This window comes from Trichoderma asperellum, chromosome 7, assembly GCF_020647865.1.
Source record: "Trichoderma asperellum chromosome 7, complete sequence".
NCBI classification, from domain to species: Eukaryota; Fungi; Ascomycota; class Sordariomycetes; order Hypocreales; family Hypocreaceae; genus Trichoderma; species Trichoderma asperellum.
In genome coordinates, this window is record NC_089421.1 from 392,785 (window position 1) to 409,908 (window position 17,124).

Sequence of the window (17,124 nt, forward strand, 5' to 3'; positions counted from 1 at the left end):
ATAACTCAGCCATATTGCCAGCACGGCCGAGCCGCGCGACTGAGGAGACACATGCCATGGCTTTGCTGAGGGTCGTGGCTCGCCTCGATAGCACACCTCGAACGCATGACTTGGCTTGACTGACAATATCGACCAAACAACGTGTTCTAGACTCTAGCCAATCCGGCATAGCTTTCAGCTCAGCCAATACGGCACAGCTTTCAGCTCGTTCAATAGCACAGTCGTTAGCTCAGTCAATTCGGCATAGCTTTCAGCTCTGTCCTAATCGTCTGGATGGTGAGTGGTTGAAGCCAACAAAGTACTTAGGCAGTGTCCAGCATAAAGCCCGAGATCCTTCTCCAAGGCGACTACTCTCTTCAGACCATCTTTTTCTTGCATTCAGCATCGTGGCCAGTGCACACAACTCGCTTCTAATCTTCACCCTCCTCGAAACATCCACAATGACGGGAAGCTACAGCATCACCACCGTCAATCGCAGTTCAGTTGCATGGAAACGATATTACTGGACTGCACCATCCGACCTTGCCTTCACTATCAACACCCAACCCAACGACAAGCTATTGGGTGGTAATGGCCAGGAGATCCTCGCATGGGATCAGGCGATTAAGTTCCTCGGCGCCGGAGGCACGGAGGGCTACGCTGATGGCCAAGTCATCTGGCAGGCTCCAAATGGCAAGTGCTTCGGCATCCAGATCCATATCCCTGTACAGCTGTTTGGCATGGGGACGTCGCCCTACTACCAGGTCAAGACTGTGCAGGACGGCGGCTGGGATGGTGAACACAGATCAGATCCCTACAACTTTACTAAGGATATTGGCTTCGATGTTACCGTCAAGGCCGTGGCGGATCACGCAACTATGCACGTCACGGCCACAATCAACGATCTCGCCAGTTAATGGTCGCGTGGTTGGGTAGTAACTTTTTTTTAATTAGGCATAGCCTTTAGGCATTAGGCTTAGCTTTTTAAATTAATAAATACCTTTAAAGCTGGTCTTGCAGTATAGAATAAGGAATTTGAACCTCTTGACTTGCCTTTGCAACTAAGCTTTTATTATAGACCTAGTACAGCCCTTTTATAATGAACTATTCTTTATTCGTCTCTAGGTTCTTTACAATATTATTTTTATTAAGATATAATACAAATTATATTTATAATAATAATAATCTTATGGTGCTATTATTGTTGATTTCATTATAACGTAGCGATCTTCCGGGGGTGTCGAAGTTGCAGTGACCCACTCGAGTATTGCATGCCAAGAGGACGCTATTGGCACCGGATACGCCCAGCGCCACAGTTCAGCTCTTGTCTTGCATTTCAGCTTGCAACTTTCGATAAATCTGCTCGTCAACCTGCCAGGATGAGCTGACTAAAGTCTATGGAATGCCCTGAAGCTTCACAGCCGGGGAGTATTTAAGCCACTCTTTGCTTGTATGGAAGTTGTTACTACAGCTCTCCCCAAACCCCATCGTCCACGATTACTTCCGATCTCTCTGCTCAGTCTTCAACCCCAACCATTACAAACATGGCTACCATCTCCGAAATCGCAGCTCGAATGAATGAAGCAAATGCGAGAACCTTCAGCGGGAGACAGCTGGACAAAGCTGCCAACGAACGTATCAAGATTTTGAAGGAGGAGGGCAACATTGGAAACGCTGCTGAGGAAGGCGAAATCGACATCACCGAAGGTAACGTCGGGCCCGAGGGCGACGAGTTCCCCGGTACCGTCCACTTGGATGCCGAGGGCAGAACGTTCGGTATGACCGAGACAGAAGCAGAAGCCCTTTCAAAGTTCCACAAGTGCTTGAACGGCGTCGACAAAGCATTCGAGGAGATGAAGCTCTCCCGCCCGACCTCGCAGGCATGGTGGGGACAAATGCGCGACAAGTTACAGGAGGGCAAGTTTCTCGAAGTCAGGGAGGAGATCTATCAGGAGATGAAAAACTACCAGAAGCACACAGTCGCAGGCGAGGTCGACTATGTGCTCTCGCTGCAGCAAGTCTACGACCGAATCTAGATCGTGCGTGCCGTGCCGCTCGCGTCGGTTAGCTGCATGCTTCGACCCAGTTTTCTCAGCTGCCAATAGATATGAATAAATCTAGATCTAGACTCTCAGCCTAGCCACACTATGCGGACAGACCGGATGTAATAGTGTTATTGAGTACTTCAGCTTAGCCATGTCAACCAAGTTCCAACCAATATAGTCCCACAAGTATTGCAATATAGACACGGGTCTGACTCCGTCATCTGATGCGACCAGAAGTCTAGACTCTTCAGCCTCGCAGTGAACGTAGACTTGCTTCACCACCGCATCTAAGCACGTGTATCTTCCTCCAAGGTGCATTGGATCGGCTGCCTCCCGCAGAGAAAGGGAGTGACGGGAGTCATCTAATGGATTGTCTATATAAGTTCCATTCTCTAGCATTCATCACTCAGACAGTACTCTTCTGATCACCCACTTCATTACTTCTCAAGGCCAACCAACCACACCACATTTTAGCTTCATTACTATACTACACCTAAACCTGTCATCAATAGCCTCCTCGAGAATTCTTTTAACATCAAAGACAATGAGCGGACCTATCGCCGAGATTCTGGAGGTAGCGGGCAAAGAGGCTGAGGCCGAGGGTGTTCTACTCGGCAAGGGGGCAGCCGAAGGTGTCGAGATAGCCGGGGAAAGTGTCATGAGTGAAGCCAAACTGATGGAGGAGGTTGAGCAACTCGCCATCAAAGAGGCCCCCGAGTCCCTGGTTAAGAATACAGAAGTCGAAATTTCTGCATCCCTTAAAGAGGGTAGTGAGATGGTCATGGCCGAGGCCAAAGCTGGCGGCACACTCAAAACGCTGGCGGACAAGCTCAAGTCCGTTTCCAAGTACATGTGGGACAACAAGGGCGCGTTCGCCAAGATGATGGGCGCCGAAGTAGCCAAGGGCGCCTTCTTCACGCTCGGCATGATTGCAGTGGAAAAGATCTTCGCTGCGAAGCAGCAGAAGAACCCGACGCCCGAGGGCCAGCACCGCCTGGACATTGTTCGTGCCATCAACAAGGAGCGCCTCACCTCCAACCCCATCATCAAGCAATGGCGAACTTGGCTAGCGGACCATTTCGAGGATCGCGCGACCTTCGGCGCCATTAGCGTCGAGGGCACGGAAATTCAGAGGTTCCAGATTCTTCAGAACAGGATCTCGGAGGCCCAGCATTTCTCGGACGATACGGTTGTCAAGGCTACAGAGGCGCTGAAGGCGGCGCCCGGCAATGACAGTGCAAAGGAGCTCTTGACCAAGGAAATCGAGTGGATGGGGAAGCTCAAGGCCATCAGTGATGAAATCAAGACCAAGGAGTCTTTAATGGTTGCAGCTGGCCTGAAGGACCGCGGCGATGACTTGGACAAGGCCAAGAAGCTCCTAGAGGATCAGAATAAGTAAGGTTATCTAGGAACCGGGCGGGGGACTTGTTGTTGAGACGGCTGTAGTGACGTTTCGAGAGAATAACTAGGATATGGTGATAGTAGAGGAGTAAGAGGAAAACGACTTAGACGATGGGGCACACATGTGCCAGTTGTTGAATTCGGTTGTGTTTAGCCCGGTCAGCTTGCAAAGATAAATAAGAAGATCTAGTATAAAGTCGGGGTTGGATTAGTAAAATATAATAGGTTTATTTACAGCTCGTCGGATGAATAGTGTAGTTAAGGTGATTAAAGGTGATTAAAACCTGAACAAGAGCATCGTTACTTACTAACCAAGCCAGAGCGCGAGTCTCCTGGGTTTCGTCGCAGACTACCCAAGTATTCAAGTAATCAAGCCCCTAGCGTATTACTTGGAATACTAGACATTTATTAATAACCATTCGGATATATTTTAGTTAACAACGATATATTAACTTCGAGACGATACTAGCCCTTTTACAACTCGTGTGTGAGGCATTACGGCTGTCAGTTGATGCTACTCTTCTTCGCGACAATCAATGCCTTACACGGTATAGCTTTTCTCGATGCGCGCAAACTCCTCCTGAGTATGGGACCAAACCTCTTCCATAACCCCATTGGCTCTCAAGTCTGTTATTTTCTGCATCACTTCGGAGGAGGCATTTTCGCAATCTTCTCGGATAGAGTAAACACCTCCTCCAGCTTGTCCACCTGGTCCCAGTGCCACTTCAACGCCATCTCCCAAAGGGATTGCCGTAGATGTGGTTTTCAGAGGCGAATATTTCGAACTTGTAGCCAAGTACAAGTGCCTCTCGCCAGACTCTTCTAAAGGCACCAATGTCATTGTGTTCAACATCTCTTCCGGTACATCCTTAAGAAGTGATGTTTTAACCGTGCCCGGGTAATCATGCACGATGCTAACCTCTGGAGAGGACCTTGCCACAGCTTGTAAGCCAAGAGTAGCCAATGTCGATAGATGCTCGCGGAGATTTCCCTTTGGCACGTTCAGTGCTTGAAAGTCTGCTGTATCCAGATTGCCTTCATGGCCGCCTCCTCCTACCGAGACTATTCGTCGGAGAGATGGGGCTTGCTCTATAAGTGGTATGAGGTTTTGAATGATTCGGATGCGAGAATAATAGTTCAAAACAGCGAGAAGATGAAGGCCCTCGGACGTAACTTATAGCCGGCCATTAGTTCAAACAGAACCTGAAAACATAGAGCATAGACCTGGTTCTTACCACTTCGGCTGAAATCATATACTCCTTGACTCAGTACAAGCATATTGATGAAAGTTTCTTCCTTCTTGATCTCATTGCAAAGATCATCAGCTCCACGAATCAGGCTCACATCGCTTTTGCAGAAGATGTATTGTCCCGCAGGGTTGATACGCTTGCATTCCGCCAAGACGCGATTGCCTGAATCTTGAGAACGACCGGCAATGTAGATACGAGGATTCTTTGCATATTTGGCCAAGCACTTGGCAGTTGCTTCGCCAATTCCGCTTGTGCCTCCGACAAAAACTGCTACGATCTTTTCAGGCAAAGTAGAAGAGATCAAGAAGTTTGAGGCGCGCACTTGTGAGAGGGAAACCATTGTGCCAAATTAGACTGGACAAACTCGAATTTATAGTAATTGTGTTCTTGGGAATTCTATATTCTTGGGCAAAACCATTTTGTTCAAGTTCCAGAGGACGCTTTTATATCTGGACATGAGTGTTTGCTGGCTTATGACTGTCTTGACTGTTATTGCGATTATAAGTTGGAGTGGCGCTGACTCTGACCACAACAGTATAAACAATCCCCGAACCCCCCACTAAGAAACGCCGATCGTGCATGATTAGCTTCATTTACCCATCAAAAGCATACTAGTTTACTGATTTCATTCTATTTCTTCATCATCTTTATCATCGCCATCACTATCAACAGCCCCAAAGCCTCATGTCATGGATTTGCCAGTAACTCCTAATGAGCATGCGGCATCGGGATCTTTAGGAGAGAATCCGAGCAACACAATCAGGCAAAGACAGGGGGCCGGCATTCGCTCGTCATGCGATCGCTGTCACAGACAAAAACTCCGATGCAGACGGGACGCCGAATCCGCCACATGTAACCGGTGTCAACGTCTGAAAGCGCCGTGCCAATATAGTCGCCGGGGCTCTAAACCCTCGTCGACGGTGTATAGAGCAGTGGGAATCTCCAGCGAGTCACCCAGTCAAGGCTGGGTTACTTCAGCGACCGAAGAAATAGGTTCCTTACCACTCCCGGCTTCACGAACTTTCAACTTGGACGAAAGCACTCGGTTGTCTCCTCGTGTAGCGGATACTCTCTATTCCAGCAGCAGCTTTCAAGATCTTTCTTGGCCGGGAATACTACCCGCCATTACTGAAGATTCCCATGGCTTGGATTCTTTTATCTGCAATTGGGATGCCTTTCCATTCGCTCACGACTCAAGCTGCGGTAACTCCTCGATTGAGAACAGCATTGATTTGCGCGTGCAAAAACATGATTCAGATCCAAGAGATGACCTTGAAATACGATGTCGTGCTTCTAAAAGGCTCGCAACACTGAGTGTCGAGCTGTATGCATCTGTGATGCCTATTCCCATACTGGAAAAGATTCGTGTGGCCGCAGAAACGGTGACAACAGTTGAGAATAAATCTAGGCAAACGGTCAAACTCATTTTCGACGACTTATTTAAACATACCAAAGATTTCAACCACGTCATACAAAGCTTGTCCTCGGCCCCTGGCCAAGGGGCTCAAACTACCTTGATTCCAGATGAAGCACTCATTTCTCTGATATTTTCATGCCACTGTCAGTTGACTGAAGCATACAAAAGCCTATTGAATATGATACGAGCTTGTATAGAGCATTCTATTGCTCCAGCATTGGACACAGGCTGGGCTGTTATCCTACCAAGGCTTCAAGTGGGCTCAGTAGCTCTTCCAAGTCTACAAGTCGATAATAAGAATCCGGTATCTTCAAGGGCCACATCCCACATGTACATAACTTCGATAACAGCGGTTATGGCGCTGTTATGGACGCAGATGATGAGCGCGGTCAAAGCGGTGGCTACAAACCAGGAGGATGCTTGGAGCATCTATGGGTCTACAGCGGCAGTGATGTGGGATGCAATGTCTCGGCGAACTGACGAAGTGATGCGTAGAATTGAGCTCACAAGTTCTTTATTATAGTCGAGTTAATTGGTATCAGGCGAGGATTTTTGCACCGCGACGTATTTGGTAACTGGCTTAACTAACATTGGGACTTTGATTCAAGGCGAGCTAGGTGTCATAGATGTATCAAAATTCGACCTTTTGCGGTTCAGATATGATAGAGACTGGTTTGGTCCATAATGAATCGGATCAAAATCTCTGCTCATGTTCCTATTGTTCCCATACCTGCTGTATGTTCAAGAAGCGAGACGTTTCAGAAATGGATCTACCCAATATACACTGGTGATGGGGTTTGGGTGTTGATTTGCGCACAGACTAGATTTGTCATTTTTAGTTATCTTTCACATTGGATCCGTAGGACCGACCAGGCAATTCAGAGATTTATAGAAACAGGCTTAACAGGGCGGGACATGAGCTATGCTCCATACGCGGGGTAGTTGGGCCAAAGACTCCCATTCTTATTGCTCCTTTGGGAGGCCTCACCTACTTATCCGCACATTTTTTGAGGCTAAAGGCATGAAATCCGTCTTCAAGTCCATTCTTTATACCTCAAGTTAAACCCAATTATACAATATGGCCTCCAAAAGCAACGCCGTCGTAATATTTGATAATCCCAGCAAGGAGGGCAAGATATGGTCACATCATGTACTCCGAGTTTTGTTCTCAATCCATTATAAAGGAATTCTCTATTCATTCAAAGGGATCGAATATCCTGATATTGTCTCAACATTTGCGCCGACGAGTCTGGAACCAAAAGATGATCCTATAGAGCCATACGAGATACCGGTGCTCCAGTTCCAGACATCATCTAGCGCTGTTGGGTACGAAATGAACGTCCCCAAGATAATTCAAGCCCTTGAGGACTTGAAACCTGAACCATATCTCCGGTTTGATACGCCGCGAAGTGTCGAATATAGGGCACGTTTTGGACCAGCGTTTGTGCCTATTATCCAACTCACCGTTGGACACGTACCTCAAATCCTGTCAGAGCGCAGTGCCGTGGCATTTTGCGAGAAGCGGAAGCTACGATGGGGAAAGTCGGTAGAGCAGTGGATCGAGGATCATCCTATACAAGAGGGTCTGTCTGTGGCGGAACCTCGACTCAGAGAGCTTGGCGACTGGCTGGAAGCAGTTCCCGGCCCGTTTGTCGATGGCGACAGCCCTGGCTATGCTGATTTCACCATTGCAAGCTTATTAGCGTTTGTGAAAGCCGTTGGTTTGTCAGACGTTTTTGAAAGGGTGTTAGGCTTCCATGCAGCGATTCGGCGACTGTATGATGCTGTTGGTTTGACCCAAGCGGGAAATATTTGGTGCCAGTATCTGTTTGAGGAGAGTAAATAAGCCACTTATGCAGGTCTTGGGCTTGCTGGGTACCTTGACAAGGCTGATAGAAGACGTCGAGCCAATTCGATATCTGAAGACTGAATATAAATGGCAACAGAAAAGAAGGTCATGCTCACACTAACTCTGTCCTTTCTGATTGTGAGACATGAGTTGATGCCATGCTGATGATGTCAATTTATTCAACTATTTTGCTTTAATTTAAATCATCTCCTTGAACACGAAGGCGGCAGCTTCCATAAATCTTCAAAAAAAACTCAAGTCGTAAAACTTCTTACTCCAAGCTGAGCAGTGCTGTGGTAGAGTCCGGCACTGATTTTGTTCTGTATTGTCCGATATATTTAATGTACATCATACTTATTAATCCAAACTTACTAAACCTTTCATTGCCTCTCGCAGCTGCTCCAGTTATAACGCAATTTTTCTACTAAAGAATAGATAGACCCATGATAGCTGTCAGCAGGAGAAGACGTCTCAGAGAAGCATCATTGGAGGGCTTCGTTCAAGGCGAATAGGCAGAAACACTGCCACTGTTGCCTCCACCATTCACCCAAGCTGCAAACAGCATTTCATTCCGTACAACATTAAAAATAAAAACTACATTATGTATAAACAGCCTTAACATAGCTACGGCAACTAGGCCCAGGTCCTGTTCAAATACCTGTGCCCACCTCTAGCACAGACTTTCACTAAGCACCCGCTGCTATCCCCCCCCACCAGCCTAAACCTCGGCTATCCATCCGCCTTATTCCGCCATCATCGTCATCGCCATTACTACTACTACTTACTCATCTCCAGCTTCATCTCTCCACCTCCAACTCTTCCACAACCAAACACCAACCACCACCACCACCACCACCAAACAAAATGCCTCCTCTCCGCCCCTTCAACCTCAACCTCCGCCTCTCCCTCCGCCAATCTTCCCACCGCCTCTCCTCAACCTTCTCCTCCCGCCCCGCGCCCCCAAAGCTCCCCGCCGCCCAACAAGCCGAATTCGAGCGCCTCCAGCGCGCCGCCGCCGTCTCCTCCGCCTTCCAGGAAATCCAGACGACCCAAACCCCTCCCTCAACGGAATCTCCCCGCCACGCAACAAACGTCGCCGCCGCCGCCACAAACACCAACACCAGCGACGGCGAGAGTTCCCTCAACCAGGGCCTGTTCCGCGGCGCGCCGCCCGAGTTCGAGGGCGACAAGAATCCCAAGACGGGCGAGATTGGCGGGCCTAAGAACGAGCCTTTGAGATGGGGCGGTAATGGCGACTGGAGCTATAATGGGAGAGTGACGGATTTTTAAAGAAATATGACAAGAAAGGAAAACGGAAGGGAAAGGAAGTGAGACGACATTTGGTGTGTGTACGATAGGAAAAAAAAAAGTTGAGATGGATTGCTGCAGACAGCTTCTGAAGCTTGAACGAAAAATATTTGGCTGCGAAAGAGAAAGAGGGAACCGCACACGAAAAGAGACTAGGAATATCAAGTCATCCTGGTTCAGAAAAGATACCAACGTCGCCCAAAGCGACTTGAATTGTACACTATAACAACAAATAGACCTGAAACGAATCATGTACCATTACTATTGCCACACACGCGCGCGCATCATCATGAGTAGAGAGAAGAGCGAATTTCTCATGCCCCAAATGAAAAGAAAAGAAAGAAAAAAGAAAAGCCTTTCCCCCCCAGTCTCCTTGGAAAACAAGAAATCATAAAGCAAATTTTGTTCTTCCCGCTACTTTTTGTTGTCCTTCCGTCCAAAATACATAAGCTCCCCGTGAGCTGCCTTTCTTCCTTGAATGATTCCTTCCTATGCAGAGCAAATAAGCCTTCGTTAAATGGTCGTAAAAAATGAAAATGAAAATAGAAGTAATAAAAAACAATAGGTAGTTGAGTGGAATTTCAAGGAAATAGATAAGCAAGCTACTTTTCTTCAACAGCAGCCACCTTTTCTTCATTTCCCAAATCTCCCATCTCAACGTCCTTGTCCTGATCGTGTCCTTCAGACTGGCCCTCGCTCATCTTCTTCTCACCGGGTTGATTCTCCTTGTCGCCCTCGCTATGTCGGCGCTTCGCATCCAGAGAGTCGTCTGTGGGATTCTTATTCACCCAGTTGCCAGAGATCTCGCTGCCTATGCCAGGTTTAGCATCCAGACTCTTGGTCAATCCCGCTATCATTATATAATTGACCGCCTGCTCTCTCATGCGCTCTCGTCGGCCCTTTCCACGCAGTCGAGCTTGGGGCTGGGCGCCGTTCTGCACCCAGCGGATGCTCTTGACCATGTAGCTTAATCCATCGTGGACGGCGTGTCGAGATCCGTATTCGCCGCCAAATTCTCGGCTTGTAATACCGTAGCGCGTAGAGGAGCCGTATTTGACTAGTCGAGGTAATATCAAAACAGTAACGTGTAGGTCGCGCTCGGCTGGGACGGCCATTGGACCAGCGACGGGAGGCGCCGAGATGAGACCTTCGGATGTGGCATTCGCGGACTCGCTTTCTTGGTTCTTAACCTTTCGGCGCTTTGTCTCTCCATTCATCCCTTGGTCCAAATCCAGCAGAGATGTGTCGACATCCTCGGTCCATTCTCCCTTGATCCATCCTCCGTGAATGCATGCCGCCACCACATCTGAGTCGTCGGTATAGACATCTGTGCCCCATAGGAAAGCTCTGGATGTAATCTCCTCTCGAGCAATCGAAGATAGGTGGATGCGCGACACTTTGACGGTTAGCGTGCAGTTTTCTTTGCCTTTGATCAGATCATATGGCAGTGGCTTCGGGTTAGACGAGAAGCCCCGGTGCGTGGGGGTGTGCGGGAGCAGTCGTCCTGCTTTCAGTTCTGGCTCGTAGATGAAATCGCCCAAGTGGTGGCGGGGATGGCGAGCTACCTGCTCCAGCACAGCCTTGGATGACACAATCGTTCGCGGCTTGGGAGGGATCGGCGCCGGAGGGCTTTGGGCGGTCTTTGGAGCCTGGGCGGGTTGTGCTGTTCTTGCTGCATGATGATGATGGTGGTGGTGATGATGAGGCGCAACGGCCGGTGCCTTTTCAGTAGGTGAGGTAGTCGGGGTAACGCCTTTGAAGTTCTTGAACGTGGTGATACCAACAGTAGGAGAGGCAGCTCCTTCAGGCGCGTGGTGGTGATGGTGGTGGTGACTATCAAAGGTTAGCTTAAAGTTTACGAGTAAAAGAGCTGGAAAGAATCGGAAACGTACTGGTGATGGTGATGCCCATGCCCCCTAATGCGCTTCGCACCACGGCCTACCGGCGTCAATCTCCCCGAGCTTTCATCATCACGGCTGTCTTCTGTATTCAGCTTGCGCCTTCGGCCCCTGCCCTTGGTGGCACCATCCGGACCCGCGTCTGGTGGTGGATTTTCAGAGTCCTCTCGTTTGGCTAGCGCAGCATTAATGTACTGAGCCATTGGCGCAGACGTAACAGGACTTGACACACCGCTCATACTTCCCACACCACTGCCTATGCCTGCAAACATGCGGCCAAACTCGCTCTTAATGCCTGGCTCTGCAGCAGGCCCCGGCTGCTGAGGCTGCGCGCCTTGAACAGCTTGTGGAAGCGGGGAGACGCGCCCTTTACGGTTAATCTCTTGGATAGCAAGAAGGTTGCGTTGATGGATGCCAGGTCCCCCTGACGGGTCATCGACATTCCTGTTTCGCGAGGCATCGAACTGGTGGTGACCATGACCGGCAGCGCCACCAAAGGGCACGGATGAAAGAGACGGTGGAGCCTCATCGAGAGGTCGCGATCTAGGTGGCTGTTGCTGTTGCTGTTGCTGGGAGTGGTGAAGCTCCATTCGAGCGCGGTCTGGAGACTCGTGTGGCTGGGGCGGACCGGCAACACCAGACGAGCTGGGGGGGTAGGCTGGATGCGAGGCCGGAGGGAATCTCTCTGGAGGCGCTGTCGGATATGCTGAAGGATTGTGAGGTGCATAGGGTCCAGAGGTGGGAGGATAGTCTGGGTGAGCGCGTTGGTGCTCCAGTGTTGCGGCTCTGTAGTTGACTTCGGGTTCGGGTCGTCCCCAGCGAGGGTCCCGAGGATCGCGTCGGTCGAGCAGCTCGGCAGGGGGTGGGCCGTAGGGGGTAGATTGATGTACCGGGGGTTCGCGATGTGCCTGATCATGTGGCGGCGGAGGTTGTCGATTCGGATCGCCTCCGGAATACGCCCGCTCCCTGCCTTCTCGCTCCCGCTGCTGCTGCTGCTCCAATCCAATTGTAGCTGCCCTTTCTCTCTCGGCCCTGTAGCGATCGTCGTAGGGATAAGGTCTTAGGCCGGTCCTGTCGCCATACTCCATACCTGGGGCCGGTCGCATGCCTTCTTCCCGGCGGCCATAGGCATCTTCTGGCCCCGTCGCTCTCCCGATGTCCATCGGCCGTGGTGGCATCGCCCCGTACGGTCTAGATTGCGCAGCATTCTGGCCAGGAGGTGGTGGCCCTGTCGGTATCCTTGCTTGTTCTCTCGAAGGGTCGACCGAGCTTGACGGGTGTCGTGAGTGGTATGGCTGTTGTGGCTGCTGCTGCTGCTGCTGCTGTTGTTGTTGTTGTTGTTGTTGTTGTTGTTGTTGTTGTGGCGTGCCATACCGTTGGACATCTGGGGGCGTGGCATAGTGGCCTCGAGGAGAAGGCGCAGCACCGACTCGGGGATCGTATGGTCGCTGCAGCTCGGGGGTTTGAGGACGTCGGAATGGGGGGTATTCGGAGGATGCAGAGTGCATTCGAGGCGAGGCTTGAATAGACGATGCGAAGCCAGGACCAGAGGTCGAGGCTGATGTGGGTGCCGAGTGCGAAGAGTAGTGTTGAGCTGAAGAGGCTGGGGGCTGGGCTTCTCGTGAGGCTGGGGGAGGGCCGCCGAGCATGGACGAAATCGACATGGAGCTTCCGCCATTGGACACTGAGCCGGATCGTGCGATGGAGCTTAAGGCTGGCAGCTCACGGCCAGAAGGAAAAGCGCTTGGTGGCCCAACAGCGACCGGCGGAGGCCTGGGGGGAGGCGGTGCGTATCCCATGACGGCGTGTGGCTGCTGGTGCTGGTGCTGGTGTTGATGCTGGTGCTGGTGCTGCGCGTGCGGCCCCGGCTGCTGGGGAGGCGACGTGGGCGGCGGCATGTTGCGACTGAGCTCGCGGGCGGTGGGCAGCGACGAGGCGCTCTGGGCGCGCGAATGGCTGGGCTCTGAAGGATAGTCGCGGACGGCGTGCGGAGGGCGGTGATAGGGCGCGTCGGAGATGCGTCGCTGGTGCGCAGCATAGGCTGGGCTGGCGATGCGATGCGAGGCTGCGGCCGGCGCCGATGCGTGCGTGGATGGCGGGAAGTGCGGTCGCGATGCCGAATTGCTGTGGTTGTGGTGATGGTTGGGGTAAAGAGCTGGCGACCGTCTGGGATCCATAGTGCCGAAGTTTTGGCTGGCTAGCTCGAAAATTCCGACCCGGGCCTGCGGAGCGATCCAGCGGCGATCAATCAGGCGCAGACTGTGTGAAGCTGGGCCGAGCTGCCAAGCCCTGTGCAGCAGAGGAATGCGAGGCGAGGGCACAGGAGAGGCTGTGGCGAGACGATGATTGTGCAGAGTCGGGTCTGGAGGCCAGTCGTGCCGCCGAGGAGCTGCAGAAAGTCGCCCGTGGACATGCACCCGGCAGCTGCCGTGGTGGCAGGCGTCGAGCCGAAAGTTTTTTTGCGATGGCCGCTAAAGCAGTGCGAAAAAAAGCTGCTCCCTGCGTCACGATTAAAATCAGAAATGTTATGGATGGGATGCAAGAAAAAAAAAAGGTGCGGGCCAGCCACTGACAGCACGAGATCGCCAGGCGCTAGAAACCTTCAGCTCAGCGCCAAGCTCCCCCTTTGTTTCGCCCGCGCAGCCGCAATTCAGCTATAAAAAAGAAACGGCGGTTTACGGCGGCAGAGCCCAGTCCACTTTTCTTGGCTGAAGGAAAAAAAGAAGTTGTCATGGAAGAAGAGGCCCGAGGCTGGAGCGAAAAAAACCAGACGACACACGGCAGCGGCCGAGCAGGCCAGTCAGCCGTGCAGGGATGCTGAGCTTGTCCCCTGTTCCTTGAGCTTCTTGCTGGCGCTGCAGTTGGGCGCGAGCGTGACGAGATGCGCGAAACTTTGGGTGAGGGGGAACCCCTTGGAGGAGGGCCAGTGGGGGCGCTGCTAGTCGTACAAGTACCTGTGTGTACAGCAGCAGATGCCACTGCTAGTACCGCCGCCAGGATCAGGTACCTCTTCGCCTGCCGGAACTCGCGTGTCCTCTTTTCTTCTTCTTTTTCTTCTTCTTTGTCTTATTTTTCTCGCGGCGGCGGCTCTCAGTTCATATAGATATGGGAGGGGAGAGGGCAGAGACGGTTGACGGCATGTGAGGTTATGGATGGCGAGGGTTATTGTTGGTGCCTCTGGTGCATCGTGTTCGAATGGCTGGGGCTCGGACTTTTCTCGCTTGCTCGCTGTCGTTCTGAGAAGAGTGAGACGAGGGATCGCACAGCCGTCGCGAGTCGGCGATGAGAGCAGTGGCAGAACCAATTCTGTAGATGTAAGTGAAGGGTGCAGCTGGTGTTCAGACACTGGTTACCGTCGAGATCTGGCGATGGCAGCTGTTGCAAGAGACAGACAGGCAAACAGACAGACAGAACTGGGAGCAGCACATAGATTGGCTTGGAGCTAGTGGGCGCGGATCCCGGGGCAGGTTTTTGCTTGGCGCCAACGCAGGAGCTTTATGCGGGGAAGCTCCCACAAGTGGCTGCTGCAGGGCCGCGATAGGTGGTACCTGCTAGCGCTGTAGCAGCAGACGCTTTGGCGGGCTGCGTGTGCCTCACAGGTCCTGCCTGGGCCAAGCCGCTGCGGAGAGCTACTTACATGTAGCTGGCCACCAGTTGCAGCAGCAGTAATTCCTGCTGTAAAAGCCGAGTGCCTGGAGCATTGATGTCCATCGTTACATGTATAAAATAGGACTGCAGATAGCCACATAGCAGCCGTATCTTTTCAAGTCAAATCAAAACTACCCTGTTTGAGCCTCTACGAATATACACAGTACTGCTGCTCGGTAATCGCCGCACATCAAACAAAAAAAAAAAAAAAAAAAAAATCTGCATGTGCGCATCACAAGAGCGCAGGTTGCCCACGCCAGTACGTACGCATCCCTCTCTCCTGGATGGCTGTGAAAATGGCTCATTGGCCGAGAGTTTATCAAGGCTCAAGCAAAAGGCAAAAACTAACCAGACACATGGCCAGAAAGGTAAAATACGAGCACAGCATCATCTGCGCTGCTCTTCCAGCCTCCACCTCATCGCGCGACATCTGAGACAAACCTGAGGCTGACGACGGAAGAGATAAAAAAAGAACCAGAAACCTCGTGAGTGTCTACAGTATCGACTCTTGCTAGATCCAGCTGAACAAAAGAGACCAGAGTCGCGTCGTCAGGGCCGGCCACACAAAACAAACAAACAAACAAACATAAACCACCCCCTTCAGGAACCAGGCCAGGGCCCCCTGGTCGCATCAGAACCCGTCGATGCGCTGGACGAAGCTAAGGCACATATCATGCACGCATTATAACCGACGCGGAAGCCTTCACGGCGATGCTCAGTGGCTCGCCAGGCAGCCCGCATGCACCTGGACCCTTCACCGCTGGACCAGACGCCCGATTCGGGGCAATGGGACCGGCAAATGACGGGCAACGGCGTTGATTTCATTCCTCTTGTTCGTCTCTGTGGTCAGACGCATGCACGTATGCGCAAACGCCTTGTTCCTGTGCTGCTGCTCTCTCAGTCTCTCAGTCTTGCTAGTCTACGAACCCCTGGCGTGGCTAGGTCGACATGGCTGCTCCCCGCAATACTTTTCGCACAAAAAAAAAAAAAAAGAAGAGAATTTTACAATGCAAGGAGAAATCTACTCGCGAGAGTGAAAATAAGGGTCTCAGGGCACGTGTTACAACAACAAAAACTTCCATCCTGGCAATCCATCCCACCAAAGTGGGTTGGTGGTGGGGAGTCGGCCCCTCGAAAAAAACGGAACAGGTGGTGAGAGAAAAAAAGAACGAAAATTGGGCAGAATTGGCGTCTTCTGGCGGTGAAAGAACTTGGTGGCACTGAAATAAAGCATGGAAAACATCACGTCTCATTCTCACAGGCTGCCTGCAGGTCGCGTCGATGCACGACCTCATGCGTGTCGATGGAGCACGTAATTCATGGCAGACGAGTGTTGCTGTGCATACACATGAACGTTTGATGCTCCAGGACTGCTCTTACTTGTATGTAGCAGCTCTGCTGTACTGCAGTATCGCACCGCACCTTTCTCGAGGGCAAAATCTTTCGTTGGCGTCACTGCCTCTGCATGCATGCATGCATGCTGCAAGTGGGCGTGGGTGTGGACGCGTTGGGCTGCGATTCTTCTCGTCTTGCGTTGACGGCTCCACACCGCCATGGCAACTGTGTGACACCAGATTCGAGTCTCTTGATACGGATGAGTGTGGGGTTTTGACTTGATAGCGGAAAGAAAAGTCTCGGACGCCCGATGTGCCGCTGCAGAACTGTTTACTTACTGGTTCAGGTTAGACGTGAGGGCCTCACCACAGCTTTGTCTTGATATATGCAGGAGCACATCACGAGCCATTTGCTCTCGACATGATGGCAAACACCGTCTTTGTGTGTTGCTGATGAGATGATGTCCAGCTATGATTACCAATGCGAGAATTCGTGTATAAAGTGGTGCAACGTGCCTGACCTTTGCTCATCTATTCAAGCTTCAACATCATCTCCAACACTTGGCTCGTAGGCTATGTAGCACCTGATGATGATTGGTAAGTAATGTGAGTTGAGAACTTGGAATGATTAGAAAAGGAGCATTTTCTTGTCGGCTGCTTTATTACGGCTTCCGTCACCAGTCATCTAGGGCCTACCTTTCCATAGTCTATTCGATACACTTTTACATCAACAAGCACGCGGATTTCTGCGTACCATGCCCAAGATAATTGCATTTGCTTCACCCAGATGCTTGCCTGGTAGAGCAGACCCGGATACTGGAACGCTCAGCTATTGCGCATCTCTCGCTGCCATGGCTTTTAGCCGGCTTTGGGCAGTAGAATGAAGCTATATCATGGCAAGAACAGTGAATAATGCCATGTTTCACGGCGGCACCGCGTGTTTGCCCTTCGGAGTTGGCGCAAAAGAGTGCATGCGGCTCGCCGCTTTTGACTTG

General features: G+C 51.3%; 8 protein-coding genes across 8 annotated transcripts; 5 read left to right on the forward strand and 3 right to left on the reverse strand.

Annotated features, from left to right (window-relative positions):
* Positions 1-440: 440 nt before the first annotated feature.
* Positions 441-896, forward strand: TrAFT101_010897 (uncharacterized protein; the record flags this gene model as incomplete). Its single annotated transcript, XM_024908749.2, has 1 exon — positions 441-896. The coding sequence occupies one exon, from the start codon at positions 441-443 to the stop codon at positions 894-896; it is 456 nt and encodes a 151-aa protein (XP_024756840.2).
* Positions 897-1,328: 432 nt separating this feature from the next.
* On the forward strand, positions 1,329-2,258 carry TrAFT101_010898 (uncharacterized protein). Its single transcript, XM_024908750.2, has one exon. It carries the CDS (start codon positions 1,524-1,526, stop codon positions 2,013-2,015), a length of 492 nt encoding a protein of 163 aa, XP_024756841.1. The 5' UTR covers positions 1,329-1,523; the 3' UTR covers positions 2,016-2,258.
* Positions 2,259-2,294: 36 nt separating this feature from the next.
* On the forward strand, positions 2,295-3,653 carry TrAFT101_010899 (uncharacterized protein). The gene has a single exon (XM_024908751.2). The coding sequence runs from the start codon at positions 2,569-2,571 to the stop codon at positions 3,421-3,423; it is 855 nt and encodes a 284-aa protein (XP_024756842.1). The 5' UTR covers positions 2,295-2,568; the 3' UTR covers positions 3,424-3,653.
* A 313-nt stretch (positions 3,654-3,966) lies between these two features.
* On the reverse strand, positions 3,967-5,015 carry TrAFT101_010900 (uncharacterized protein; the record flags this gene model as incomplete). Its single annotated transcript, XM_024904377.1, has 2 exons — positions 3,967-4,598; positions 4,661-5,015. The coding sequence occupies 2 exons, from the start codon at positions 5,013-5,015 to the stop codon at positions 3,967-3,969; spliced, it is 987 nt and encodes a 328-aa protein (XP_024756843.1).
* Positions 5,016-7,139: 2,124 nt separating this feature from the next.
* TrAFT101_010901 (uncharacterized protein) lies at positions 7,140-8,219 on the forward strand. Its single transcript, XM_024908752.2, has one exon. It carries the CDS (start codon positions 7,171-7,173, stop codon positions 7,936-7,938), a length of 768 nt encoding a protein of 255 aa, XP_024756845.1. The 5' UTR covers positions 7,140-7,170; the 3' UTR covers positions 7,939-8,219.
* A 328-nt stretch (positions 8,220-8,547) lies between these two features.
* TrAFT101_010902 (uncharacterized protein) lies at positions 8,548-9,518 on the forward strand. The gene has a single exon (XM_024906992.2). The coding sequence runs from the start codon at positions 8,806-8,808 to the stop codon at positions 9,229-9,231; it is 426 nt and encodes a 141-aa protein (XP_024756846.1). The 5' UTR covers positions 8,548-8,805; the 3' UTR covers positions 9,232-9,518.
* Positions 8,569-14,564, reverse strand: TrAFT101_010903 (uncharacterized protein). The gene is made up of 2 exons (XM_024903772.2): positions 11,142-14,564; positions 8,569-11,082 (listed from the first exon to the last, which is right to left on the reverse strand). The coding sequence occupies exons 1-2, from the start codon at positions 13,322-13,324 to the stop codon at positions 9,852-9,854; spliced, it is 3,414 nt and encodes a 1,137-aa protein (XP_024756847.2). The 5' UTR covers positions 13,325-14,564; the 3' UTR covers positions 8,569-9,851.
* Positions 13,396-16,350, reverse strand: TrAFT101_010904 (uncharacterized protein; the record flags this gene model as incomplete). The annotated part of the gene is made up of 2 exons (XM_066129090.1): positions 13,396-13,646; positions 16,218-16,350. 2 exons carry the CDS (start codon positions 16,348-16,350, stop codon positions 13,396-13,398), a joined length of 384 nt encoding a protein of 127 aa, XP_065985220.1.
* Positions 16,351-17,124: the final 774 nt, after the last annotated feature.